Genomic DNA, 23,685 nt, shown 5'->3' with positions numbered 1-23,685 from the left:
TACCCCATGTGACTGTAACCTCCCTAGCAACCGGGCCAATTTGGTTACCCCAATTTCGTCCTCCACCACCCGGATTGAATCGAGTCACTACGACACCACGAGGACTTGGAGCGCATTGGGAATTGGGCGTTACAGATTGGGGAGAAAAAGAGGAGAAAATAAATAAATAAGGGGGATGGCGTCCCCTCGCATCCCCCCCGCAACTCGAGTCCTAAATATTGGCAATAAGACGATATATCGGTCCACCTCTAGTTCATTGCCTCACAAATGTATACGTAACACATTTTGGCTTTTTATCCAATTTTCAAACACGTTTTTATTTCAAATCAGTGCTTTTCTTTATTTATGCAATACTTCAATACTTCAAATCTTTCAGATGCACTGAAGGATCCAAACTGTTTATTGCCTAAATGAATGAATGAAGAGTCCCAGATCAAGAAGCATTGATCAGATCATGTCAAGTTCTCAAAAACATACAAATGAAATATTGCTAATCAAATATTCATCCTGTATGTCCCACCCTCTTCCACTCTTCTGCATTTGGAAACAACATTCATGTGACACACATGAAACAGATGTTCTGAAATGCAAATGCAGCGGTTGTATTTGTGTAAGATCTCTAGTTAATACATGGACTATATGCATTATTATATATTTATTTATTTATTGAGTAATGCATCTCGACGTTTGTCTGTTCAGATGACTTGTATTTTGTAATGTTATGTTGCTGAGAAACAGGAATTGCGTCGACAATATAAGGGATGCCAGATGTTGTTTATTTATCCTACTTTTACTCCTGCTTCATATTTAAACACTCATATCTCATATAATAGTTGCATTATATGCATTATAAGCGCATATGAGCAGTATTCTCCTTACATAAAAATGTATTTAATTGTATCACTATGATTAAAATCACCATGTCAAACATTAGTCAATTTTTTTTTTTACTTAAGATTTTTTAATAAATAATTTACTATTATTTTACAAAAGTAAAAATAAATTCTGTCTTCGTATTTGCAATTAAATAATTGTCACTTTGTTTTTACACAAAACAAACATTTCTATGTCTGAGATTCCATTTATTATTATTATTATTATTTATGTGAGAATATAAAACAAATAGCATTTTTAAAAACGTATTTAAATAATTTGAATTAATAGTGTATCAGAACACTATCAGAGAAAACGGAGCTATTAATGATTGTACATCAACTAAACAACAATAATAATAATAATAAATAAAAAATTGTTCACATGAAACAAAAAAAATATATTTATGATTTCATAAAAATTATACATTATTTCTCTACTTTATGCAGAGCATCCCCACTGTTTTCAGAAGCACCCTCTGCGATTTTGGAATGTGAATTATTATTATTATTATTATTATTATTATTGTTTATTTTATTAACAATTAATTATTGTGCGTAAAATAATAAATTATTATAATTTTTTAATTTTTAATTTTACGTAAAATTAGTGATTGTACATAAAATAAACAATTACTATTATTATTTTTGTTGTTTATTTTATGTACAATTAATGATTGTACGTAAAATAATCAATTATTATTATTATTATTTTTTATTTTATGTAAAATTAGTGATTGTACATAAAATAAACAATTATTATTAGTAGTATTATTGTTTATTTTACGCACAATTAATGATTGTATGAAAAAAACATTAATAATAATATTAATAATAATAATAATAATAATAATAATAATAATAATAAAATCGTAAAGAAATACAGTGAATTTTGGTCACATTAAATAAAAAAACTTTATTTATGATTTCATCAAAATTATACATTACTTTTCCACTTTATGCAGAGCACCCCCACCATTTTCAGAAGCACCCTCTGCGATTTTGGAATGTGAATTATTATTATTATTATCATTTATTTTACATACAATTAATGATTGTATGTAAAATAAACAATAATAATTATAATTATAATTTTTTTATTGTTTATTTTACGTACAATTAATGATAGTACGTGAAATAAACAATAATAATAATAAATAAATAAAAATTAACTTTATGCAGAGCACCCTCTGCTTTTGTTTTCAGAAGCACCCTCAGCGATTTTGGTCTGGGATCGGGCCTGCTCGGTGACGTCACTGTATACGAATAAACCGCTGCATTTAAGGGGATCTGGCAACCCGATCTGTCAGCGCTCAGTCAAGGAAGCTTGTTTATGTAGCTTCTAAATCCCACCAGCGCTTAACCCTAACAAGTCATTTATGAACCGAGATATTTTATTCAGCTTTTTGTTAAAGTATCGAATTTAATTGATCAAACCAGTATTCGGTTTTCCGCGCGAATATCGAGTTTTCAGACTGCGCACATAAGATCAGGCCAGACTGCACAGGTGATATTATTGCACACAAGCTAAATGAAATGTTGTGCTATATATATACATATATGTAATTTAATGTTGTCAAACTACCATTTAAAAAGCAGTTAGTTATTGTACACGGGATTACTGTGGTCAAGAGTGCTTGGTTTTATTGAAACATTTAGTTTAGTTTAGTTAGCTAATGCAACTAGCCTGCTATTTGTTTATGTTTATGTTAAATGAGCATGAATGATGTTGTTAGCTGAACAAAATCATGATTTAGGATTGTTTTGAGGACTCATGTTGCTAGATGCTAAAATAGATGCTAAAATATGGCCTGCTTGGTAAAAAACAACAAATTAGCACGTTATATATGTAGTACATGTGTGGTACATACATGTGTCATGCTTTGAGTCATTAACATCGAACACAGAATCAGAGTCCACTTTAAGGTTGATTAAGACCAGGATCAGGAGTCATATGTATAAAGCTGCTTGGAGTAAAACTTGGGTCTGAAGTGTGCCAAAATTCTGAGAATGACGTCATTTTACCCTTACTCCTACACTTAAGAATAAGTGTGATTCATAAAAGTTCATAAGTGTTTAGATTTGGTTTGTTCTGCAGAGACAGAAACAATAATGTGTTGGAAATTGGGCAAATGTGTTTCGTAGTTTAGCTAAATGTCACCTATCTGTCTATCTATATATATATATATATATATATATACAGTGAGGAAAATAAGTATTTGTACACCCTGCTATTTTGCAAGTTCTCCCACTTAGAAATCATGGAGGGGTCTGAAATTGTCATCGTAGGTGCATGTCCACTGTGAGAGACATAATCTAAAAAAAAAATCCAGAAATCACAATGTATGATTTTTTAACTATTTATTTGTATGATACAGCTGCAAATAAGTATTTGAACACCTGAGAAAATCAATGTTAATATTTGGTACAGTAGCCTTTGTTTGCAATTACAGAGGTCAAACGTTTCCTGTAGTTTTTCACCAGGTTTGCACACACTGCAGGAGGGATTTTGGCCCACTCCTCCACACAGATCTTCTCTAGATCAGTCAGGTTTCTGGGCTGTCGCTGAGAAACACGGAGTTTGAGCTCCCTCCAAAGATTCTCTATTGGGTTTAGGTCTGGAGACTGGCTAGGCCACACCAGAACCTTGATATGCTTCTTACAGAGCCACTCCTTGGTTATCCTGGCTGTGTGCTTCGGGTCATTGTCATGTTGGAAGACCCAGCCTCGACCCATCTTCAATGCTCTAACTGAGGGAAGGAGGTTGTTCCCCAAAATCTCGTAATACATGGCCCCGGTCATCCTCTCCTTAATACAGTGCAGTCAGCCCTGTCCCATGTGCAGAAAAACACCCCCAAAGCATGATGCTACCACCCCCATGCTTCACAGTAGGGATGGTGTTCTTGGGATGGTACTCATCATTCTTCTTCCTCCAAACACGGTTAGTGGAATTATGACCAAAAAGTTCTATTTTGGTCTCATCTGACCACATGACTTTCTCCCATGACTCCTCTGGATCATCCAAATGGTCATTGGCAAACTTAAGACGGGCCTTGACATGTGCTGGTTTAAGCAGGGGAACCTTCCGTGCCATGCATGATTTCAAACCATAGTGTATTACCAACAGTAACCTTGGAAACGGTGGTCCCAGCTCTTTTCAGGTCATTGACCAGCTCCTCCCCTGTAGTTCTGGGCTGATTTCTCACCTTTCTTAGGATCATTGAGACCAAACGAGGTGAGATCTTGCATGGAGCCCCAGTCCGAGGGAGATTGACAGTCATGTTTAGCTTCTTCCATTTTCTAATGATTGCTCCAACAGTGGACCTTTTTTCACCAAGCTGCTTGGCAATTTCCCCGTAGCCCTTTCCAGCCTTGTGGAGGTGTACAATTTTGTCTCTAGTGTCTTTGGACAGCTCTTTGGTCTTGGTCATGTTAGTAGTTGGATTCTTACTGATTGTATGGGGTGGACAGGTGTCTTTATGCAGCTAACGACCTCAAATAGGTGCATCTAATTTAGGATAATAAATTGAGTGGAGGTGGACATTTTAAAGGCAGACTAACAGGTCTTTGAGGGTCAGAATTCTAGCTGATAGACAGGTGTTCAAATACTTATTTGCACCTGTATCATACAAATAAATAGTTAAAAAATCATACATTGTGATTTCTGGATTTTTTTTTTTTAGATTATGTCTCTCACAGTGGACATGCACCTACGATGACAATTTTAGACCCCTCCATGATTTCTAAGTGGGAGAACTTGCAAAATAGCAGGGTGTTCAAATACTTATTTTCCTCACTGTATATATACATACACACACACACACACACACACACACACACACACACACACACACACTGGCAGCCACAAGTTTGGAATAATGTACAGATTTTGCTCTTATGGAAAGAAATTGGTACTTTTATTCACTAAAGTTGCATTCTACTGATCACAATGTAAAGTCAGGATATTAATAATGTGAAAAATTACTATTACAATTTGAAATAAATCTTCTTAAACTACTTCAAAGAGTTCATGACAGCTTTACAGATCCTCGTTATTCTAGCGGTCAGTTTGAATAACATACGTTCACATACTGCGGTGACCTTTCACCCCACACTTCCTGTGGCACTTGCCCTTTCGCCCCACACTTCCTGTAGCACTTGACCTTTCGCCCCACACTTCCTGTAGCACTTGACCTTTCGCCCCACACTTCCTGTAGCACTTGACCTTTCGCCCCACACTTCCTGTAGCACTTGACCTTTCGCCCCACACTTCCTGTAGCACTTGCCCTTTCGCCCCACACTTCCTGTAGCACTTGCCCTTTCGCCCCACACTTCCTGTAGCACTTGCCCTTTCACCCCACTCTTCCTGTAGCACTTGCCCTTTCGCCCCACTCTTCCTGTAGCACTTGCCCTTTCACCCCACTCTTCCTGTAGCACTTGCCATAGGTTTGACTGTCTCTTCGGGCACTGATGCGTTCACATACAATGCGAAGCGAGCGTTTTGCGCGGCGCGATTACATACAAAGTCAATGCGTAGATGTGAATAGACGCAAATTTGCGCCAATGAATCAAAAATGCCGTAACTCGAACACGCGAATAAAGTGATTTCGTGTGTTCGAGTCTCGCCATTTGAGTCGCGACGGCCATTTATTATTGTTTAGTTTAAATTTTTCGACTTGAGCGAAAAATCTGCATGACGCGTTGTTGCGAAAGCCTATAAGCATTGAGATTGTCCGGATGTTACTGACGTACTGACGTAGTAGCAGAAGAAGAAAAATGGATGAAAGAATTTATTTATTATGATGAAAGGAGCTTTATTAATTAACTGATTTGGCACAGTAATCAAACGATACAGATAATTATAAAATATCTGCCGATGGATTATGGTGCGTTCACATACAATGCGAAGTGAGCATTTCGCGGGGCGCGATTACAATTGTCAATGCAAAGATGCGAATTTGAGCCGGGCGAATGACGCAATTCGAAGACGTGAAATCACTTCATTAGTTTCATTCGCGTATTCGCGCGACTTGACATTGAGCGAAAAATTCGCGTGACGCGTTGTCGCGAAAGCCTTTCAGCTTTGAGATTGTCCGGGTGTCACTGACGTAGCAGCAGAAGAAATCTGGAAAAATGGATGATATAATTGTTGTAGCGGTGTGTGGGCACATGGGATTGTACGACGACGTCATACATGTACAGAGACTGGACGAATAAAGACGTCGCTTGGACGAAAGTGAGCGAGGAAGTTGGACTTCCTGGTAAGTTCTGTAAAAATGCGCGTCTACTCGATTCCAGCTATTGGTTGTACTTTACTATGAACATGAGTTTAAAGACGCATTTATAATCCACCGGTCAAACTCGCGCAAGGCGAATATTTTCTTCGCGTTGTGTGTGAACGCACCATTACAGTCTATCTGATCCCACAAAAGCTCAATGGGGTGAAGATCCGTAACACTCTTTTCCAATTATCTGTTGTCCAATATCTGTTTCTTTGCCCAATTTCCAGCATCGTATCGCTTCATTCCTCTAAACAATGGTTGAGGAGTTTCTAGAGAAGTCTGTTTCTGTTTTTGCCATGTTTGACCTCATAATCAGTAATATATGATTATATATATATTATTACCAGCTCATGACTTACATATTACTGATTTATTCTTATTTGTCAATATTTTTAACTCAATGTCATGAATGTTTACATTCCCAGTTTGCAAAACTGCAAGTCATTATTACTTTAAATAGGCCAAAAATGTTAAATAAAATTAAATAAATAAAAAAAAAACAAGTAAACAAACGGAGTGCCACAATAAAATGTTGTTGATATGTTGAATGTCAAATATATCTTTAAATTGAAACATGTTTCACTGAAATCTTATATGTAACTGTAAAGAGGGGTCTGGGTAGCATAGTGAGTATTGACGCTGACTATCACCGCTGGAGTCGTGAGTTTGAATCCAGGGCGTGCTGAGTGACTCCAGTCAGGTCTCCTTAGCAACCAAATTGGCCCGGTTGCTAGGGAGGGTAGAGTCACATGGGGTAACCTCCTCGTGGTCGCTATAATGTGGTTCTCGCTCTCGGTGAGGCGTGTGGCGAGTTGTGCGTGGATGCCGCGGAGAATAGCGTGAAGCCTCCACACGCGCTACGTCTCCATGGTAACGCGCTCAACAAGTCACGTGATAAGATGCGCGGATTGACGGTCTCAGACGCAGAGGCAACTGAGATTCGGAGATTCGAGTCACTACGCCACCACGAGGACTTGTGGTGCATTCACATACAACACTAAGTGAGCGTTTTGCATGCCGCAATTACATACAATGTCAATGCAAAGATGCGAATAGACACAAATTTGCACCTGGCGGCACGAATGAAACCCATGACGTGTCTCCAACACGCAAAATCACTTCATTCGCGTATTTGCGCGAGTTGAATAATTGTAATTTTTTTTTTTATATATGCGCATCTACTCGATTCCAGCTATTGGTTGTACTTTAGTATGAACCAAGTCGTAGAAGCCCCGCCTCCTGTCCTTTTCCGGAAGAGAAGCGGGAATACTCGCGGGTTCGCGTTACTCGTGCGAACATGAGTTTAAACGCATTTATAATCCAGCAGTAAAACCTCGCACGAGCAATGCGAGGCAAAAACTTTCTGGAATTTTCTGGAATTTTTGCATTTTGTGTGAACGCACCATTAGAGCACATTGGGAATTGGGCATTCCAAATTGGGAAGGAACATTTTTTATATATATGTATGAAACTGTATATGATCATTTCATTTTGTGATTTAAATTATCCTTCTATTTATATTTCATTATATGTCTTTTATTTATATATATATTGCAAGATTTTGCATTTGGATTTTTTCAATTTGCACATGAAGAAAACATTTGGGAAAATATGGAATAATGTTTTAAAATACAGAAAATTCACTTTGGCTTTCTCATTTGATTAAACAAAGAATGAATCAACAGAAAATAACCTCTTATCAAAACTTTGTTTATAATGTGTTGTATTATATTTAGTGTAAATATTGTGATTTTTGCTATTCTGTCCTGCTAATACTTTGTTTTCGATTATAGCTGCTCCGCCTCTCCGTGAGGCTTGTGTCGCACAGATGATCGGAGATCTTTGGCATCTGGATCCAACACCCCGAGTCAACGCTCCATGACCTGCTGTGAGACCATGTCCGTACGGAACGTCACTACTGATCTTCTGCAACGGCAGATCAGGGTGAGGAAGATAGCGAGATACACCGCCGCTATCTATTATTTTCTCTGTGAAACACAAAAGGAGATATTTCGGGTGGCGGAGGACAAATCTCAGTTGCCTCCGCGTCTGAGACGTCAATCCGCGCATCTTATCATGTGACTTGTTGAGCGCGTTACCGTGGAGACGTAGCGCGTGTGGAGGCTTCACGCTATTCTCCGCGTCTGAGACCGTCAATCCGCGCATCTTATCATGTGACTTGTTGAGCGCGTTACCGTGGAGACGTAGCGCGTGTGGAGGCTTCACGCTATTCTCCGCGTCTGAGACCGTCAATCCGCGCATCTTATCACGTGACTTGTTGAGTGCGTTTCCGTGGAGACGTAGCGCGTGTGGAGGCTTCACGCTATTCTCCGCGTCTGAGACCGTCAATCCGCGCATCTTATCGCGTGACTTGTTGAGGCGTTCCGTGGAGCGTAGCGTGTGGAGGCTTCACGCTATTCTCCGCGTCTGAGACCGTCAATCTGCGCATCTTATCGCGTGACTTGTTGAGTGTGTTTCCGTGGAGACGTAGCGCGTGTGGAGGCTTCACGCTATTCTCCGCGTCTGAGACCGTCAATCCGCGCATCTTATCGCGTGACTTGTTGAGTGCGTTACCGTGGAGACGTAGCGCGTGTGAAGGCTTCACGCTATTCTCCGCATCTGAGACCGTCAATCTGCGCATCTTATCACGTGACTTGTTGAGTGCGTTACCGTGGAGACGTAGCGCGTGTGAAGGCTTCACGCTATTCTCCGCGTCTGAGACCGTCAATCCGCGCATCTTATCGCGTGACTTGTTGAGTGCGTTACCGTGGAGACGTAGCGCGTGTGGAGGCTTCACGCTATGCTCCGCGTCTGAGACTGTCAATCTGCGCATCTTATCACGTGACTTGTTGAGTGTGTTTCCGTGGAGACATAGCGCGTGTGGAGGCTTCACGCTATTCTGCGCGTCTGAGACCGTCAATCCGCGCATCTTATCGCGTGACTTGTTGAGTGTGTTTCCGTGGAGACATAGCGCGTGTGGAGGCTTCACGCTATTCTCCGCGTCTGAGACCGTCAATCTGCGCATCTTATCACGTGAAAGCCGCAGGAAATTAAGTCATTTTGGGCCACAATAATCTTATAAATTCCCGATGGGACTCTTGTAGTGACCACGACTGTCAAGCTCTAATAAGAAAGAAAAAAACCTGCACACACACAAAAGAGCCAAATTTCATATGAAGTAGTCTGTACGGTTTATAGATTATATAAGAAGTGATCTGAGAGTTTTGCGTGAGAAGCAGAACCAAATGTATGCTGTTATTCACTGAAAATCTTCACCTTTGCCGCAGTTCTTAAATGCGATTTCTCCATTTTGCAGAGTCAAACAACGATTTGTGCTAGTCTTGCGATGAGAGATGATCAGTATAAATGCATGAAGATTTACACAGTCATGTCGTGTGTGTTGACCCATTTGTGTAGGAGAACAGGGCCCTGGACTTCCAGAGACACTATCATGTGACGGATCCCTTGATAAAGAGACTAGGACTGGAGACAGAACTACAGGTGACGTTTTATGAATAAATGAAAGTGTTATTTGGTATTTTAGAACCGCTAATTAGAGCGCCTCAATATATAGCATGTAAATGTTGTTTTGATTTCTGAGTGCTTTTAAATGAAAATAATCCTTCTTGTGTGCATTTAGTTAGTTAGTTTTACAGTGATTTCCTTCTTGCATTAAATGTTTTTAAAATTAAATTGCATTCTACTGAATGTTTGCATCATTTGGGGGAAAGAATCAGTTTTTGGGGGTCTGTGTATCTCAGCAAGTACTGACGCTGACTATCACTGCTGGAGTCGTGAGTTTGAATCCAGGACGTGTTGAGTGACTCCAGTCAGGTCAGGGGTAACCATATTTGCCCGGTTGCTAGGGAGGGTAGAGTCACATGGGGTGACCAAATTGGCCCAGTTGCTAGGGAGGGTAGAGTCACATGGGGTGACCAAATTGGCCCGGTTGCTAGGGAGGGTAGAGTCACATGGGGTAACCAAATTGGCCCGGTTGCTAGGGAGGGTTGAGTCACATGGGGTGACCAAATTGGCCCGGTTGCTAGGGAGGGTTGAGTCACATGGGGTGACCAAATTGGCCCGGTTGCTAGGGAGGGTTGAGTCACATGGGGTAACCAAATTGGCCCGGTTGCTATGGAGGGTAGAGTCACATGGGGTAACCAAATTGGCCCGGTTGCTAGGGAGGGTAGAGTCACATGTGGTAACCAAATTGGTCCGGTTGCTAGGGAGGGTAGAGTCACATGTGGTAACCAAATTGGCCCGGTTGCTAGGGAGGGTAGAGTCACATGGGGTAACCTCCTCGTGGTCACTATAATGTGGTTCTCGCTCTCAATGGCGGCGTGTGGTGAGTTGTGCGTGGATGCCGCGGAGAATAGCGTGAAGCCTCCATACGCGCTACGTCTCCATGGTAACGCGCTCAACGAGTCACGTGATGAGATGCGTGGATTGACGGTCTCAGACGTGGAGGCAACTGAGATTGTCCTCCACCACCTGGATCGAGGCGAGTAACCGCACCACCACGTGGGTTTCTAAGTAGCGGGAATTGGGCGTTCCCATGTATAGTAATGTGTAGTAATGTATACAAATATTTAGCACATTTGAGATAAACCCTGACTATCATCTTAAGGCTGAAAATGGCATTATTGTGTGTTTTCAGGGTCACTCGGGGTGTGTGAACTGTCTGGAGTGGAATGAGAGGGGAGAGTAAGTGCTCTGTTGAATCTCCTTGTGTTTTATGTGATCGTGTCTCTCTATATAAACTCATTCTTTGTTCTTATGTTTAGTCTTTTGGCGTCAGGATCTGATGATCAACATGCTATCATCTGGGATCCATTCAAACACAAGAAGCTCGTCACTATGCACACAGGACATGCTGCCAACATCTTCACTGTAAAGGTGAACTATTAAAGCAAGTTTCGACTTAATGAACAGTAGCTGCTGGGGATGTAAATACTTTTGAACACTTGAGCATGAGAGTCACCGGTGCATTTATCTGTCAGATCTATGCATGCATATTTACACCCCTAGTGGCCGCATTATCATCTATACATTATTTATTCCTGATTGTTTGTGTTTTACAGTTTATGCCTCACACCGAGGACCGAATCTTAATCACAGGAGCCGCCGATACCAAGGTGCACGTCCACGACATCACAGCAAAAGAGACCATCCACATGTTCTCCGATCACACCAACCGCGTGAAACGAATCGCCACGGCGCCAATGTGGCCCAACGTTTTCTGGAGCGCCGCTGAGGACGGGGTCATCCGGTAGGTTGAGGATACGCCTCAGACGCCACGGCCAGGTTCACACGGCTACGTGCCGACGAAATGATTTGTGGTCGGTCGCGTTGCACATTGGCCGGAGTGGACCCTTTTAGGGGAACTAATACAGCTTCAAATTTGGGATCTTTCTCTCTTTTGGATAGGGGGAGTTTACCGCTATAGATGTTAAACCTGCTATAGTTTACTGCCGTGTTACAAAACCAGAAATGTGAAAAGTGTCCATAAGCTGCAAAACCTCCTCGAGGTTGGTTACGCTTATGAGAACAGGTATGCCCTTGAAGAGCGTGATGCACTTGCTCCAGATGTTGTGTTGGCGGCAGGGTGGTATCGCCCATCAGAGGGCACACATGCATGGGCACTGAATGATGTTTGCTGTGTCTTATGCGTTCCATGTAGAGGACAGATCTTTTAACGGCGTTTTCTGCTGACGTCAAACGTTTTTAATTTGTGTTTTTCCCGTCTCCGCAGGCAGTATGACTTGAGAGAGAGCGGCAAGCGCTCTGAGGTTTTAATCGACCTGACGGAGTTTTGCGGGCAGCTTGTCGAAGCTAAATGTCTCGCTATCAACCCATGTGACAACAACTACTTAGCTGTGGGAGCTAATGGGCCGTTTGTTCGGCTTTATGACATCAGAATGATCCACAATCACAGGTCAGTTTATTATCACAGGAAAAGCGCTCCCAAAAATGAAAATTATGTCATTATTTCCTCATGTTGTTCCAAACCTGTATGGCTGTCTTTCTGTTGTGAAATGCTAAACGAAACGCTAAACGAAATGCTAACTCGAATGTCTGAGCTGCTCTTGTGCACACAATGAAAGTGGATGGTGGTTTATACTACCAAGCTATATGAAAAGTATCATTAAAGTTGTCCATATATATATTTCAAAATCTTCTGAAGTCATGTGATGGCTTTGTGCGAGGAACAGACCCACATTTTTGTTGTTATTCACTGATCATCTTCCGCCCCACTGCAGCTCTCAAATCTCATTCACGCTTGCGTGCAATTCAGAAACGATCATCATAGTTGCGCCACCTCTACTGCCGTGACATCATCTTAAACGCGACACAAAACGATGAACAATAACACGAGCGCTAGCTGTTAGCTGCTAGCTCATTGTGCTACATAAAGCAGTTGTTGATGCTGATTTCACACAAGTGTATCAGTTAAATTGGTCTGGATGTTTTAGAAGCTTTCCAGTAGCTGCTCAACTAAATAAAGTGAAGCTTTCAAGCAGAGTATCGAGTTAATGTAACGAAACGTAGCATCATTCTCCGCCGTGGCCGAGTCCAGCGCACTCTCCCTCAAATTGCTTGCCGGTTTAGATGGCGTCCATTTGCCCGAACCACTTCCACTTTCCTTGATGGTTCTGTCGTCACTTAAGTTTGTTTAACTTTTCCTTACACTGTTGGGAGGTCCGGTGCTAGCCGTGTGCAGCTAATAGCTGAGATACTTCCCGAGAGGCTTTATCGTTTAGCGTCGTTTCGTTCGTCGCTAACGAACGGAACGTGGCATTTATTGACCACGGCGTGATTTTGCGCACAGCCATTTGTTTTTACATTTCTGAAGTCAGGTGAACAAATGATACCGCTATCTCTGTTGCTAACTTTAAAACTAGCAGGTTGATGTTCCGTGTCGCTAACCCAGTGACGCCAGTAGTGACGATTCTCTCCGACCAATCAGTGATCTGCAGGGTTTTGAGTCGAGTTGTACCATGCAGTGGTGCCTCCGATTACGACGTGACCAAAGTTGAATAACATGTCTTGAGATTTTAGAGCTGCAGCAGATGAGTTGCAGTGCCACTTTCATAGTAGAGTAAAAGAGCGACTCGGACATTCTGCTAAATATCTCCTTCTGTGTTTTACAGAAGAAAGTCAAACGAACGCAGATTAGTTCATGCCATGTTCGAGTAATTTTCCGTACTATTTCTTCTTGTAGGAAGTCTCTGAGTCAGACTTCATCAGCTGGAGTTCATACGTTTTGTGACAACCGGAAATCATTACCGGACGGGGCAGGACAGTACTATGTGGCAGGTTTGTAGTCAGACGTGCTGGTTCAGTCCTGTCGCTATAACCCTCATCTGCTTTTACGTCATTTGTTTCTGTGTTTGCAGGTCATTTACCTGTAAAAGTCCCGGACTATAATAACCGATTAAGAGTTCTGGTGGCAACTTATGTGACCTTCAGCCCTGATGGTACTGAGCTACTGGTTAACATGGGCGGAGAACAGGTAATTAACTTGAAGAGTGATCGTCTTTTGTAACCCTGGTACAAGAAGAAGGTCCATCGCCGAGATATATCCATATACATTCATGCAATGATGTCTCCTTAGGTGTATTTATTCGATCTGACCTTTAAGCAGAGACCGTACACATTTCTGCTGCCCAAAAAGTGCCCCTCATCATCAGGTAAGCTCTGAATACTGTCAAAAATGTTTATTATAACTGGAAATATTATGTGAGGGATAATGTACAGTCAGACAGTTGTTATCGCAAATAAACCCAAAAAAGGTCATCAGGACCCCAACGCAAATCAGATGAAAATCAAGTATCTGTACCTGTCTTTCTGTCCGTCTCTCTCTGTATATCTGTCTGTCTACCTACCTGTCTGTCTGTCTCAATCTTGTATGTCTATCTATCTCTGTTTATCTGTCAGTTTATCTCAATCTTGTCTGTCTGTCTCAATCTTGTCTGCCTGTCTCAATCTTGTCTCTCTCTCTCTCTCTGTCTGTCTGTCTCTCTCTCTGTATATCTGTCTGTCTACCTACCTGTCTGTCTCAATCTTGTCTGTCTGTCTCAATCTTGTCTGTCTGTCTCAATCTTGTCTCTCTGTCTATCTCTGTTTATCTGCCTGTCTGTCTGTCTCTCTGTATATCTGTCTGTCTGTCTCTCTCTCTCTGTATATCTGTCTGTCTGTCTCAATCTTGCCTGTCTGTCTACCTACCTGTCTGTCTCTCAATCTTGTCTGTCTACTTACCTGTCTGTCTCAATCTTGTCTATCTGTCTATCTATCTATCTCTGTTTATCTGCCTGTCTCTGTCTGTCTGTCTGTCTCTCTCTCTCTGTATATCTGTCTGTATACCTACCTACCTGTCTGTCTGTCTCTCTCAGTCTATATATCTGTCTGTCTACCTACCTGTCTGTCTATCTCAATCATGTCTGTCTACTCTGTTTATCTGTCTGTCTGTCTGTCTATCTCTGTTCATCTGTCTGTCTACCTGTCTGTCTGTCTCTCAATCTTATCTGTCTTTTTGTCTGTCTGTCTATCTCTCTCTGTTTATCTGCATTTTGGATGACTCTTGTGTCACCCTGAAGGCTGACTGTACATGTTCCTGCTTATTACACATAATAAACACACTGAGATTTTATAATGATGTGCGTTACATGTATGTAATTATGTGACAATCCGATGCGTGCATGTGCGGTAGTTAGACCGCCAGATCTGAATCCAGTATTCCAGAGACCCGTGTAATCGGTATCATACTGTACTGTTGTGCTCTTGGTTAATGTTTCCTCATGGTGCGCTTCTGGCAGAGGTGCAGAATGGCAAAACCACCAACGGAGTGTCTAATGGAGTTCACCTTCCTGCCAGTCGCCTCAGACTGACTCACGGCACACTTGACAGGTAATAACGAGTTATCTTGTCCGTTATCGAGGGTAGGCATGGACATGAGTACTCGGGGACTCAGAAGTGACAGCAATGATCATTATAACCAAATTGTTTGATTTTCATCAACATTGTTTTATGTTGTGCTAACAGTGTGTGTGTGTGTGTGTCAGTGGATCAGGTGATCTTCCTCCTTACCTGGAGAGAATCAAGCAGCAGGCGAATGATGCGTTCGCTCGGCAGCAGTGGACTCAAGCCATACAGCTGTACAGTCTGGGCATCCACGACGCCGGCCAAAACGCCATGCTGTACGGCAACCGCGCCGCCGCCTACATGAAGCGCAAATGGTGTGTTAATAGAAAAGAAGCCTTTATTTTGGTCACATTATACATACATTTTTGCATATATACAGTGAAATGTATTTGATACGGCCATGATACGGCGCCCCTGGAGCAGATTGGGTCAAGGGCCCAACAGTGGCATCTTGGCAGTGCTGGGGCTTGACCCCTGACCTTTTGGTCAGTAACCCAGAGCCTCAACCGCTAAGCTAAACGAATGCAACAGAATGCAGAAAAGTTGACATTTTATCACTTGATGCACCATCTTAAAAACACAGCAATGTCCGACTAGGTATGAGCCATGGCTAGCGGGTTGCGCTCATGACTGATGCATCATGGGTGACCCGAGTACGAGTCCCGGCACATGAGGTCCCTTCCGCTTGATTGTAGCTATTCAAAGCACAGCCGAGTTGTGTGATGTTGTTACAGCTGTCCTTTAGTCTCTGTAGCCATGGTAAAATCACTGTAATGCACGACTTCTTGTGGCTTTGTTTTATTGTATTTGGATGTATGTTGTGTTTATGTTTTTACACTCTGTCTCTGCAGGGACGGTGATCATTATGACGCACTGCGAGACTGTCTCAAGGCCCTGTCACTCAACCCCAGTCATCTGAAAGCACACTTCCGTTTAGCACGCTGTCTATTCGAACTCAAATATGTCGCAGAGGCGCTGGAGTGTCTAGATGACTTCAAGGGGAAGTTTCCGGATCAAGCGCACAGCAGTGCATGTGACGCGCTGGACAAGGACATTAAAACGGCGCTCTTCTCTAAAACAGACTCCGGTACGTTCTTTACAAACACTTTGGTTACCCCATGTGACTCTACCCTCCCTAGCAACCGGGCCAATTTGGTTACCCCATGTGACTCTACCCTCCCTAGCAACCGGGCCAATTTGGTTACCCCATGTGACTCTACCCTCCCTAGCAACCGGGCCAATTTGTTTACCCCAAGTGACTCTACCCTCCCTAGCAACCGGGCCAATTTGGTTACCCCATGTGACTCTACCCTCCCTAGCAACCGGGCCAATTTGGTTACCCCATGTGACTCTACCCTCCCTAGCAACCGGGCCATGTGAGTCACATGGTTACCCCATGTGACTCTACCCTCCCTAGCAACCGGGCCAATTTGGTAACCCCATGTGGCTCTACCCTCCCTAGCAACCGGGCCAATTTGGTTACCCCATGTGACTCTACCCTCCCTAGCAACCGGGCCCATTTGGTTACCCCATGTGACTCTACCCTCCCTAGCAACCGGGCCAATTTGGTTACCCCATGTGACTCTACCCTCCCTAGCAACCGGGCCAATTTGGTAACCCCATGTGACTCTACCCTCCCTAGCAACCGGGCCAATTTGGTTACCCCATGTGGCTCTACCCTCCCTAGCAACCGGGCCAATTTGGTTACCCCATGTGGCTCTACCCTCCCTAGCAACCGGGCCAATTTGATTACCCCATGTGACTCTACCCTCCCTAGCAACCGGGCCAATTTGGTTACCCCATGTGACTCAACCCTCCCTAGCAACCGGGCCAATTTGGTTACTCCATGTGGCTCTACCTTCCCTAGCAACCGGGCCAATTTGGTTACCCCATGTGGCTCTACCCTCCCTAGCAACCGGGCCAATTTGGTTACCCCATGTGACTCTACCCTCCCTAGCAACCGGGCCAATTTGGTTACCCCATGTGACTCAACCCTCCCTAGCAACCTGCCAATTTGGTTACCCCATGTGACTCTACCCTCCCTAGTAACCGGGCCAGTTTGGTTACCCCATGTGACTCTACCCTCCCTAGCAACCGGGCCCATTTGGTTGCTAAGGAGAACCTGGCTGGAGTCTCTCAGCACACCCTGGATTCAAACTCACGACTCCAGGTGTGCTAGTCAGCATCAATACTTGCTGAGCGACCCAGACCCCCTCTTTCTCCTCACTTTTAAAAGCTGACAAGTCTGTTTAGTTTGCTATTCTAACTATATATGATTACATGATCATTTGGATATAATTGTCTGCATTAAGCATCGCATTTCCCCGCCATTTGCGATCTGATCAGAACAGTCCTGTGCTTTATTTTGGGTCATGACACCAGCCAAGAAGCACTGCTTTACAATATCTTTATGGTGCATTTAGTTTGTTTGACATGTGAATAATCAAACCTGTCTAAATATTCTCCCATTTGTCTGATGCAGCTGAAGATAAAAAGGGGAACAGCTCGATCCGCTTCCAAAACTTCAGTCGGAAAGAGTCGATCCCTGAAGATGAGATCGTCTTGAGAGAGAGAAGCCTGGATTATAAACATCGCTACTGTGGTCACTGCAACACCACCACTGACATCAAGGAAGCCAACTTCTTTGGAAGGTCAGTCTGCTCTCAATGATGCTCTATTGTGCTGAACTGATTTAGAGAATATACTGGTTTTGTAAACTTTCTGATTTTCTGTCATTCAGTCTATCGATCTCTGTCTACCTGTCTGTCTGTCCATCACTATCATTTTGCCTGTCTGTCTGTCAATTTATCTAGATGTCATTCTGTCTGTTTATTTGTATCGGTCTGTCAGATATATTTTTGTCTGTCTGTCTATCATTTGGTCGGTTGGTCTGTCTGTCTGTTTATCTCTGTCTGTGTATTTGTCTGCCTGTCTATCTGTGTCTGTCTGTTTGTTTGTTATCTGTTTGTTTCTCTGTCAATCTTTCTGTCTGTCTGTCAATGTATCTAAATGTCAGTCTGTTTATTTGTATCAGTCTGTGAGTTATCTATTTGTTTGTTTGTCTGTTTACATGTCTGTCTCTCTGTTTATGTCTGTCTGTCTATCTATCTGTCTGTCTATCTTTTTTCCTGTCTCTCTGTCTATCTCTATCTGTCTGTCTATCTTTTTAACTTTAACCGTCTCTATCTATCCACTACCATAGCAACCACCAAGAACACCCTAGCAACTCTTTAGCAGAATGCACTAGCAACTGCAATTCTGCGTGTGTCATTTCAGTTTCATTCTGTATTTCCTCTCCGCAGTAAAAGTCAGTACATAGTGAGCGGCTCTGACGACGGCTCATTTTTCATCTGGGAGAAAGAGACGACAAACCTGGTGCGGATCTTACAGGGAGACGAGTCTATAGTGAACTGCCTACAGCCGCATCCCAGTTTCTGTTTCCTGGCAACCAGCGGCATCGATCCAGTGGTGCGACTGTGGAGCCCCAGACCAGAGGTATGAAAGCAGTGTAACTGCACATCACTGGCATGTGTTATCAGTCGTGTGTGTACTTGTCAACAACAACAACAACATGTGGTTTGAATTATCAAGGCTAATCTTGGACAAACAGCAAATGTTGGTTTTGTCTTCTGTACATCCAGTCGGAGAGCGAGAATGTTCGTGTGGTGGGGGACATGGACGGGGCGGCGCAGGCCAACCAACGGCGCATGAACGCCGACCCGCTGGAGGTGATGCTGTTGAACATGGGCTACCGCATCACGGGTCTGAACAGCAGAGGAGCCGAGGGCTCTGACGAGGAGGACAGCTCAGATGGGCAGGTGCAGTGCCGATCCAGCTAGAATACAGCCGTCTTCCATCACACACCCGTCCCGTTTGAGAAGAGGGAAAAGCACCTTACAATTTACTCTTCAATTTCAGTTTGTGAACATGAATGTCGGCGCTCAGCTCTGCGCACCGGCCGCATGGACGGCGGATGTTTGGAGGAGAGGCGGCCCGTGATGAGGATGAGGTGCGCTTCAAATGCCCCTCGCTAAAGTCAGTTCATAGCACTTATAGATCAACGCCTGCAAAAACACGACGCGCTATACAGTCAGGTTCAAACTTGCTTCCAAAGTCACAAAGCACTCTGTTTCCTGTCTAATGCAGGGCTTCCTGCGGGACACTGTAGGCCACCGTAGTTTCTCATTCTCTTTATTTTCTGATTGATCATCGTTCTGTTACGAGCGTCAGAGGACGGTCACGTATGTTATCATTCAGTAAGTATGTTTATAGGACTGCGGCACTTTCATTTGAATCTATTCTGGGAAAATAAACAGTGTTTGAGTTCAATGCGGACGTGCGTTCTGAATGTTGCTGGTTTGCTGGGACTGAAGATGCTTTATTGTTATCGTTTATTGTCAGATGTCTATAAGAGATGTATTGAAACATTGGAACTGTGTTGATCCTTTTTTTCTTCACTGGCACATTAGAAGGGTGACTTGATTATAAAACATTATACAGGAATAAAGACGCACACAGAGACTCTACACAAAGATTTTAAAGCACAAGTTTTGTATGAAATGAGAAGATGCTGACATGTGCTTTATTTATTACGTCGTTATGCACATGAAATATGGCCTATACAATAATCCAAAACATTCTGTGCAGAAACATGTCAATAAATAAAGATCATATTTTTGCATAGCAGACCGATCTCTTTAATGAAGACCACCAGGGTCTTATTATCTCATCTGAACACTTTGTTTATTATGGATGCAAGACGACAAGGTCTCCAGCTGACATTACATCTTATTAAAGGTTTGGAGGAAAAACAGAATTGTGTCTTCTAATAGATTATTTTGAGATGTGTGCTTTTGTTTCTCCATGTGTTTTGGGTTTTTTTGAGGTGTCAGTACAGTTTAGTGCAAAATCTATCAAAAATAAACGGCTCTCAAAGTTCTGCAACAGCTCTGTTGTTGCTGTTATAATTCTTTGTGTTGTATGTTTACATGTATGCATTCGGCAGACGCTTCTATCCAAAGTGACTTACAGAGCACTTATTACAGGGACAATCCCCCCGGAGCAACCTGGAGTTAAGTGTCTTACTCAAGGACACAATGGTGGTGACTGTGGGGATCGAACCAGCAACCTTCTGATTACCAGTTATGTGCTGTAGCCCACTACGCAACCACCTCTGTTGTATGTTTTGAGTTTTCAAAGAGACAAACGTATATAACTCAAATATACATTTTGTCTCATTAACATCTTCTCAAAAGCAGCTCTAACACACTTGATCACTCCTGTTATAATCAATGACGTTGTTTAAACTGGAACCGGCTGTTGTTTCCCCGATTGACAGACAAGCAGTTTCTATTTTTCCTGCTACAAATCTGCTCCTGCCACTTTACTTTCATCTGATATAAAATGATTACGTATGTCTTAATTGATTGTTATGAATATTAATCCTTATTTATTTAATTCTGGCTTGCTAAATTAAATCATGTCTTGTTTTGAATCTTATGACAACGCAGTTGTCGCAATACTAACATTATATGTCAAATTATATTACTACTATAAAGTCCAGGGATCAAAAATAAGGATTTTTTTTCTCCAGGCACTGTCGAGCCAGTAGCGACCACTCAGAACACCCTAGCAACCACCTTGCAACCACATAGCAACATACTTATAACCACCCGGAACACCCTAACAACCGCCTTTCAACCACATAGCAACATACTTGCACCCATTCAGAACACCCTAGCAACCGCCTTTCAACCACATAGCAACATACTTACAACCACCCAGAACACCCTAGCAACCGCCTTTCAACCACATAGCAACATACTTACACCCACCCAGAACACCCTAGCAACCGCCTTTCAACCACCTAACAACATACAACCACCCAAGCATCCACCTATTAATGCCTTAGCAACCACCTAGCAACACTCTAGCAGCCTTGTAAACTCCTAGCAACCATCTATCAATGCTTATTGAACACCCTTGCAACCACCCAGAACACCCTAGCAACTGCCTTGCAACCACCTAACAACATACAACCACCCTAGCATCCACCTATTAATGCCTTAGCAACCACCTAGCAGTGCTCTAGCAGCCTTGTAAACTCCTAGCAACCATCTATCAATGCTTATTGAACACCCTTGCAACCAAATAGCAAGATACGTACAACCACCCAGAACACCCTAGCAGCCACCTATTAATGCCTTAGCAACCACCTAGCAGTGCTCTAGCAGCCTTGTAAACTCCTAGCAACCATCTATCAATGCTTATTGAACACCCTTGCAACCAAATAGCAACATACGTACAACCACCCAGAACACCCTAGCAGCCACCTATTAATGCCTTAGCAACTACCTAGCAACACTCTAGCAGCCATCCAGAAAACACCAGCAACAGCCTTGTAAAAACCTAGCAACCATCTATCAAGGCTTATTGAACACCCTTGCTACCACATACAACATACTTACAACTACCCAGAACACCCTAGCAACCACTTTCAACCACCTAACAACATACAACCACCCTAGCATCCACCTATTAATGGCTTGGCAACCACCTAGCAACGCTCTAGGAGCCTTGTAAACTCCTAGCAACCACCTAGCAACGCTCTAGCAGCCAACCAGAAATCACCAGCAACAGCCTTGTAAACACCTAGCAACCATCTATCAATGCTTCTTGAACACCCTTGCAACCACCTTGCAATGCCCTAGCGACCACCCAGAACACCCTAGCATCCACCTATTAATGCCTTAGCAACTACCTAGCAACGCTCTAGCAGCCTTGTAAACTCCTAGCAACCATCTATTAATGCTTATTGAGCACCCTTGCAACCACCTTGCAACGCCCTAGCTACCACCCAGAACACCCTGGCAAACACTTAGCAGCACCCTAGCCATATACTCTGTCTGTCTGTCTGTCTGTCTGTCTGTCTGTCTGCCTATCTGTCTGTCTTATCTATCCGTCTATCTATATATATCTATCTATGATAATCTGTCTGTCTGTTTCTATCTACCTATCTATGATAATCTGTCTGTCTGTCTGTATCTATATATCTGTCTATAATAAATTGTCTGTCTATCCATCTATCTATCTGTATACTGTCTATGATAATCTGTCTATCTTTCTGCCTGTCTGTCTATCTATCTATGATAATCTGTCTATCTATCAACCTGTCTATAATAATCTGTCTGTATGTCAATCTATCTATCTGTCTATATATGATTTTATGTGTCTGTCTGTCTATATATGATTGTATGTGTCTGTCTGTCTATATATGATTGTATGTGTCTGTCTGTCTGTCTATGATTGTATGTGTCTGTCTGTCTGTCTATATATATGATTGTATGTGTCTGTCTGTCTATATATGATTGTATGTGTCTGTCTGTCTATATATGATTGTATGTGTCTGTCTGTCTGTCTATGATTGTATGTGTCTGTCTGTCTGTCTGTCTGTCTATATATATGATTGTATGTGTCTGTCTGTCTGTCTGTCTATATATATGATTGTATGTGTCTGTCTGTCTGTCTGTCTATGATTGTATGTGTCTGTCTGTCTGTCTATATATGATTTTATGTGTCTGTCTGTCTATATATGATTTTATGTGTCTGTCTGTCTATATATGATTGTATGTGTCTGTCTGTCTATATATGATTGTATGTGTCTGTCTGTCTGTCTATGATTGTATGTGTCTGTCTGTCTGTCTGTCTGTCTATATATATGATTGTATGTGTCTGTCTGTCTATATATGATTGTATGTGTCTGTCTGTCTATATATGATTGTATGTGTCTGTCTGTCTGTCTATGATTGTATGTGTCTGTCTGTCTGTCTGTCTGTCTATATATATGATTGTATGTGTCTGTCTGTCTGTCTGTCTATATATATGATTGTGTGTGTCTGTCTGTCTGTCTGTCTATGATTGTATGTGTCTGTCTGTCTGTCTATATATGATTTTATGTGTCTGTCTGTCTATATATGATTTTATGTGTCTGTCTGTCTATATATGATTGTATGTGTCTGTCTGTCTATATATGATTGTATGTGTCTGTCTGTCTGTCTATGATTGTATGTGTCTGTCTGTCTGTCTGTCTGTCTATATATATGATTGTATGTGTCTGTCTGTCTATATATGATTGTATGTGTCTGTCTGTCTGTCTATGATTGTATGTGTCTGTCTGTCTGTCTGTCTGTCTATATATATGATTGTATGTGTCTGTCTGTCTGTCTGTCTATATATATGATTGTATGTGTCTGTCTGTCTGTCTGTCTATGATTGTATGTGTCTGTCTGTCTGTCTATGATTGTATGTGTCTGTCTGTCTGTCTATATATGATTGTATGTGTCTGTCTGTCTGTCTGTCTATGATTGTATGTGTCTGTCTGTCTGTCTATATATGATTGTATGTGTCTGTCTGTCTGTCTATATATGATTGTATGTGTCTGTCTGTCTGTCTATATATGATTGAATGTGTCTGTCTGTCTATATATGATTGTATGTGTCTGTCTGTCTATGATTGTATGTGTCTGTCTATATATGATTGTATGTGTCTGTCTATATATGATTGTATGTGTCTGTCTGTCTGTCTGTCTATGATTGTATGTGTCTGTCTGT

General features: G+C 42.3%; 1 protein-coding gene across 3 annotated transcripts; it reads left to right on the top strand.

The window, feature by feature from the left end:
• The first annotated feature begins 2,170 nt into the window (after positions 1 to 2,170).
• Positions 2,171 to 20,016, top strand: LOC127658049 (WD and tetratricopeptide repeats protein 1-like). 3 transcript variants are annotated; one of them, XM_052147132.1, is made up of 17 exons: positions 2,171 to 2,379; positions 7,948 to 8,098; positions 9,572 to 9,655; positions 10,812 to 10,858; positions 10,939 to 11,050; positions 11,236 to 11,423; positions 11,907 to 12,089; positions 13,377 to 13,471; positions 13,552 to 13,667; positions 13,770 to 13,845; positions 14,971 to 15,061; positions 15,217 to 15,390; positions 15,928 to 16,163; positions 17,559 to 17,727; positions 18,379 to 18,571; positions 18,718 to 18,894; positions 18,995 to 20,016. In XM_052147132.1, the coding sequence occupies exons 2-17, from the start codon at positions 8,033 to 8,035 to the stop codon at positions 19,073 to 19,075; spliced, it is 2,088 nt and encodes a 695-aa protein (XP_052003092.1). In that variant the 5' UTR covers positions 2,171 to 2,379; positions 7,948 to 8,032; the 3' UTR covers positions 19,076 to 20,016. The 3 variants fall into 3 exon arrangements, with proteins under 3 accessions (XP_052003092.1, XP_052003094.1, XP_052003093.1); XM_052147134.1 differs by lacking the exon at positions 9,572 to 9,655; XM_052147133.1 differs by having other exon boundaries at positions 18,718 to 20,016.
• Positions 20,017 to 23,685: the final 3,669 nt, after the last annotated feature.

Source organism: Xyrauchen texanus, chromosome 17, assembly GCF_025860055.1.
Source record: "Xyrauchen texanus isolate HMW12.3.18 chromosome 17, RBS_HiC_50CHRs, whole genome shotgun sequence".
Lineage (NCBI taxonomy): Eukaryota > Metazoa > Chordata > Actinopteri > Cypriniformes > Catostomidae > Xyrauchen > Xyrauchen texanus.
The sequence above is the reverse complement of the archived record's forward strand: the minus strand, read 5'-3'. Positions and strand labels throughout refer to the sequence as shown.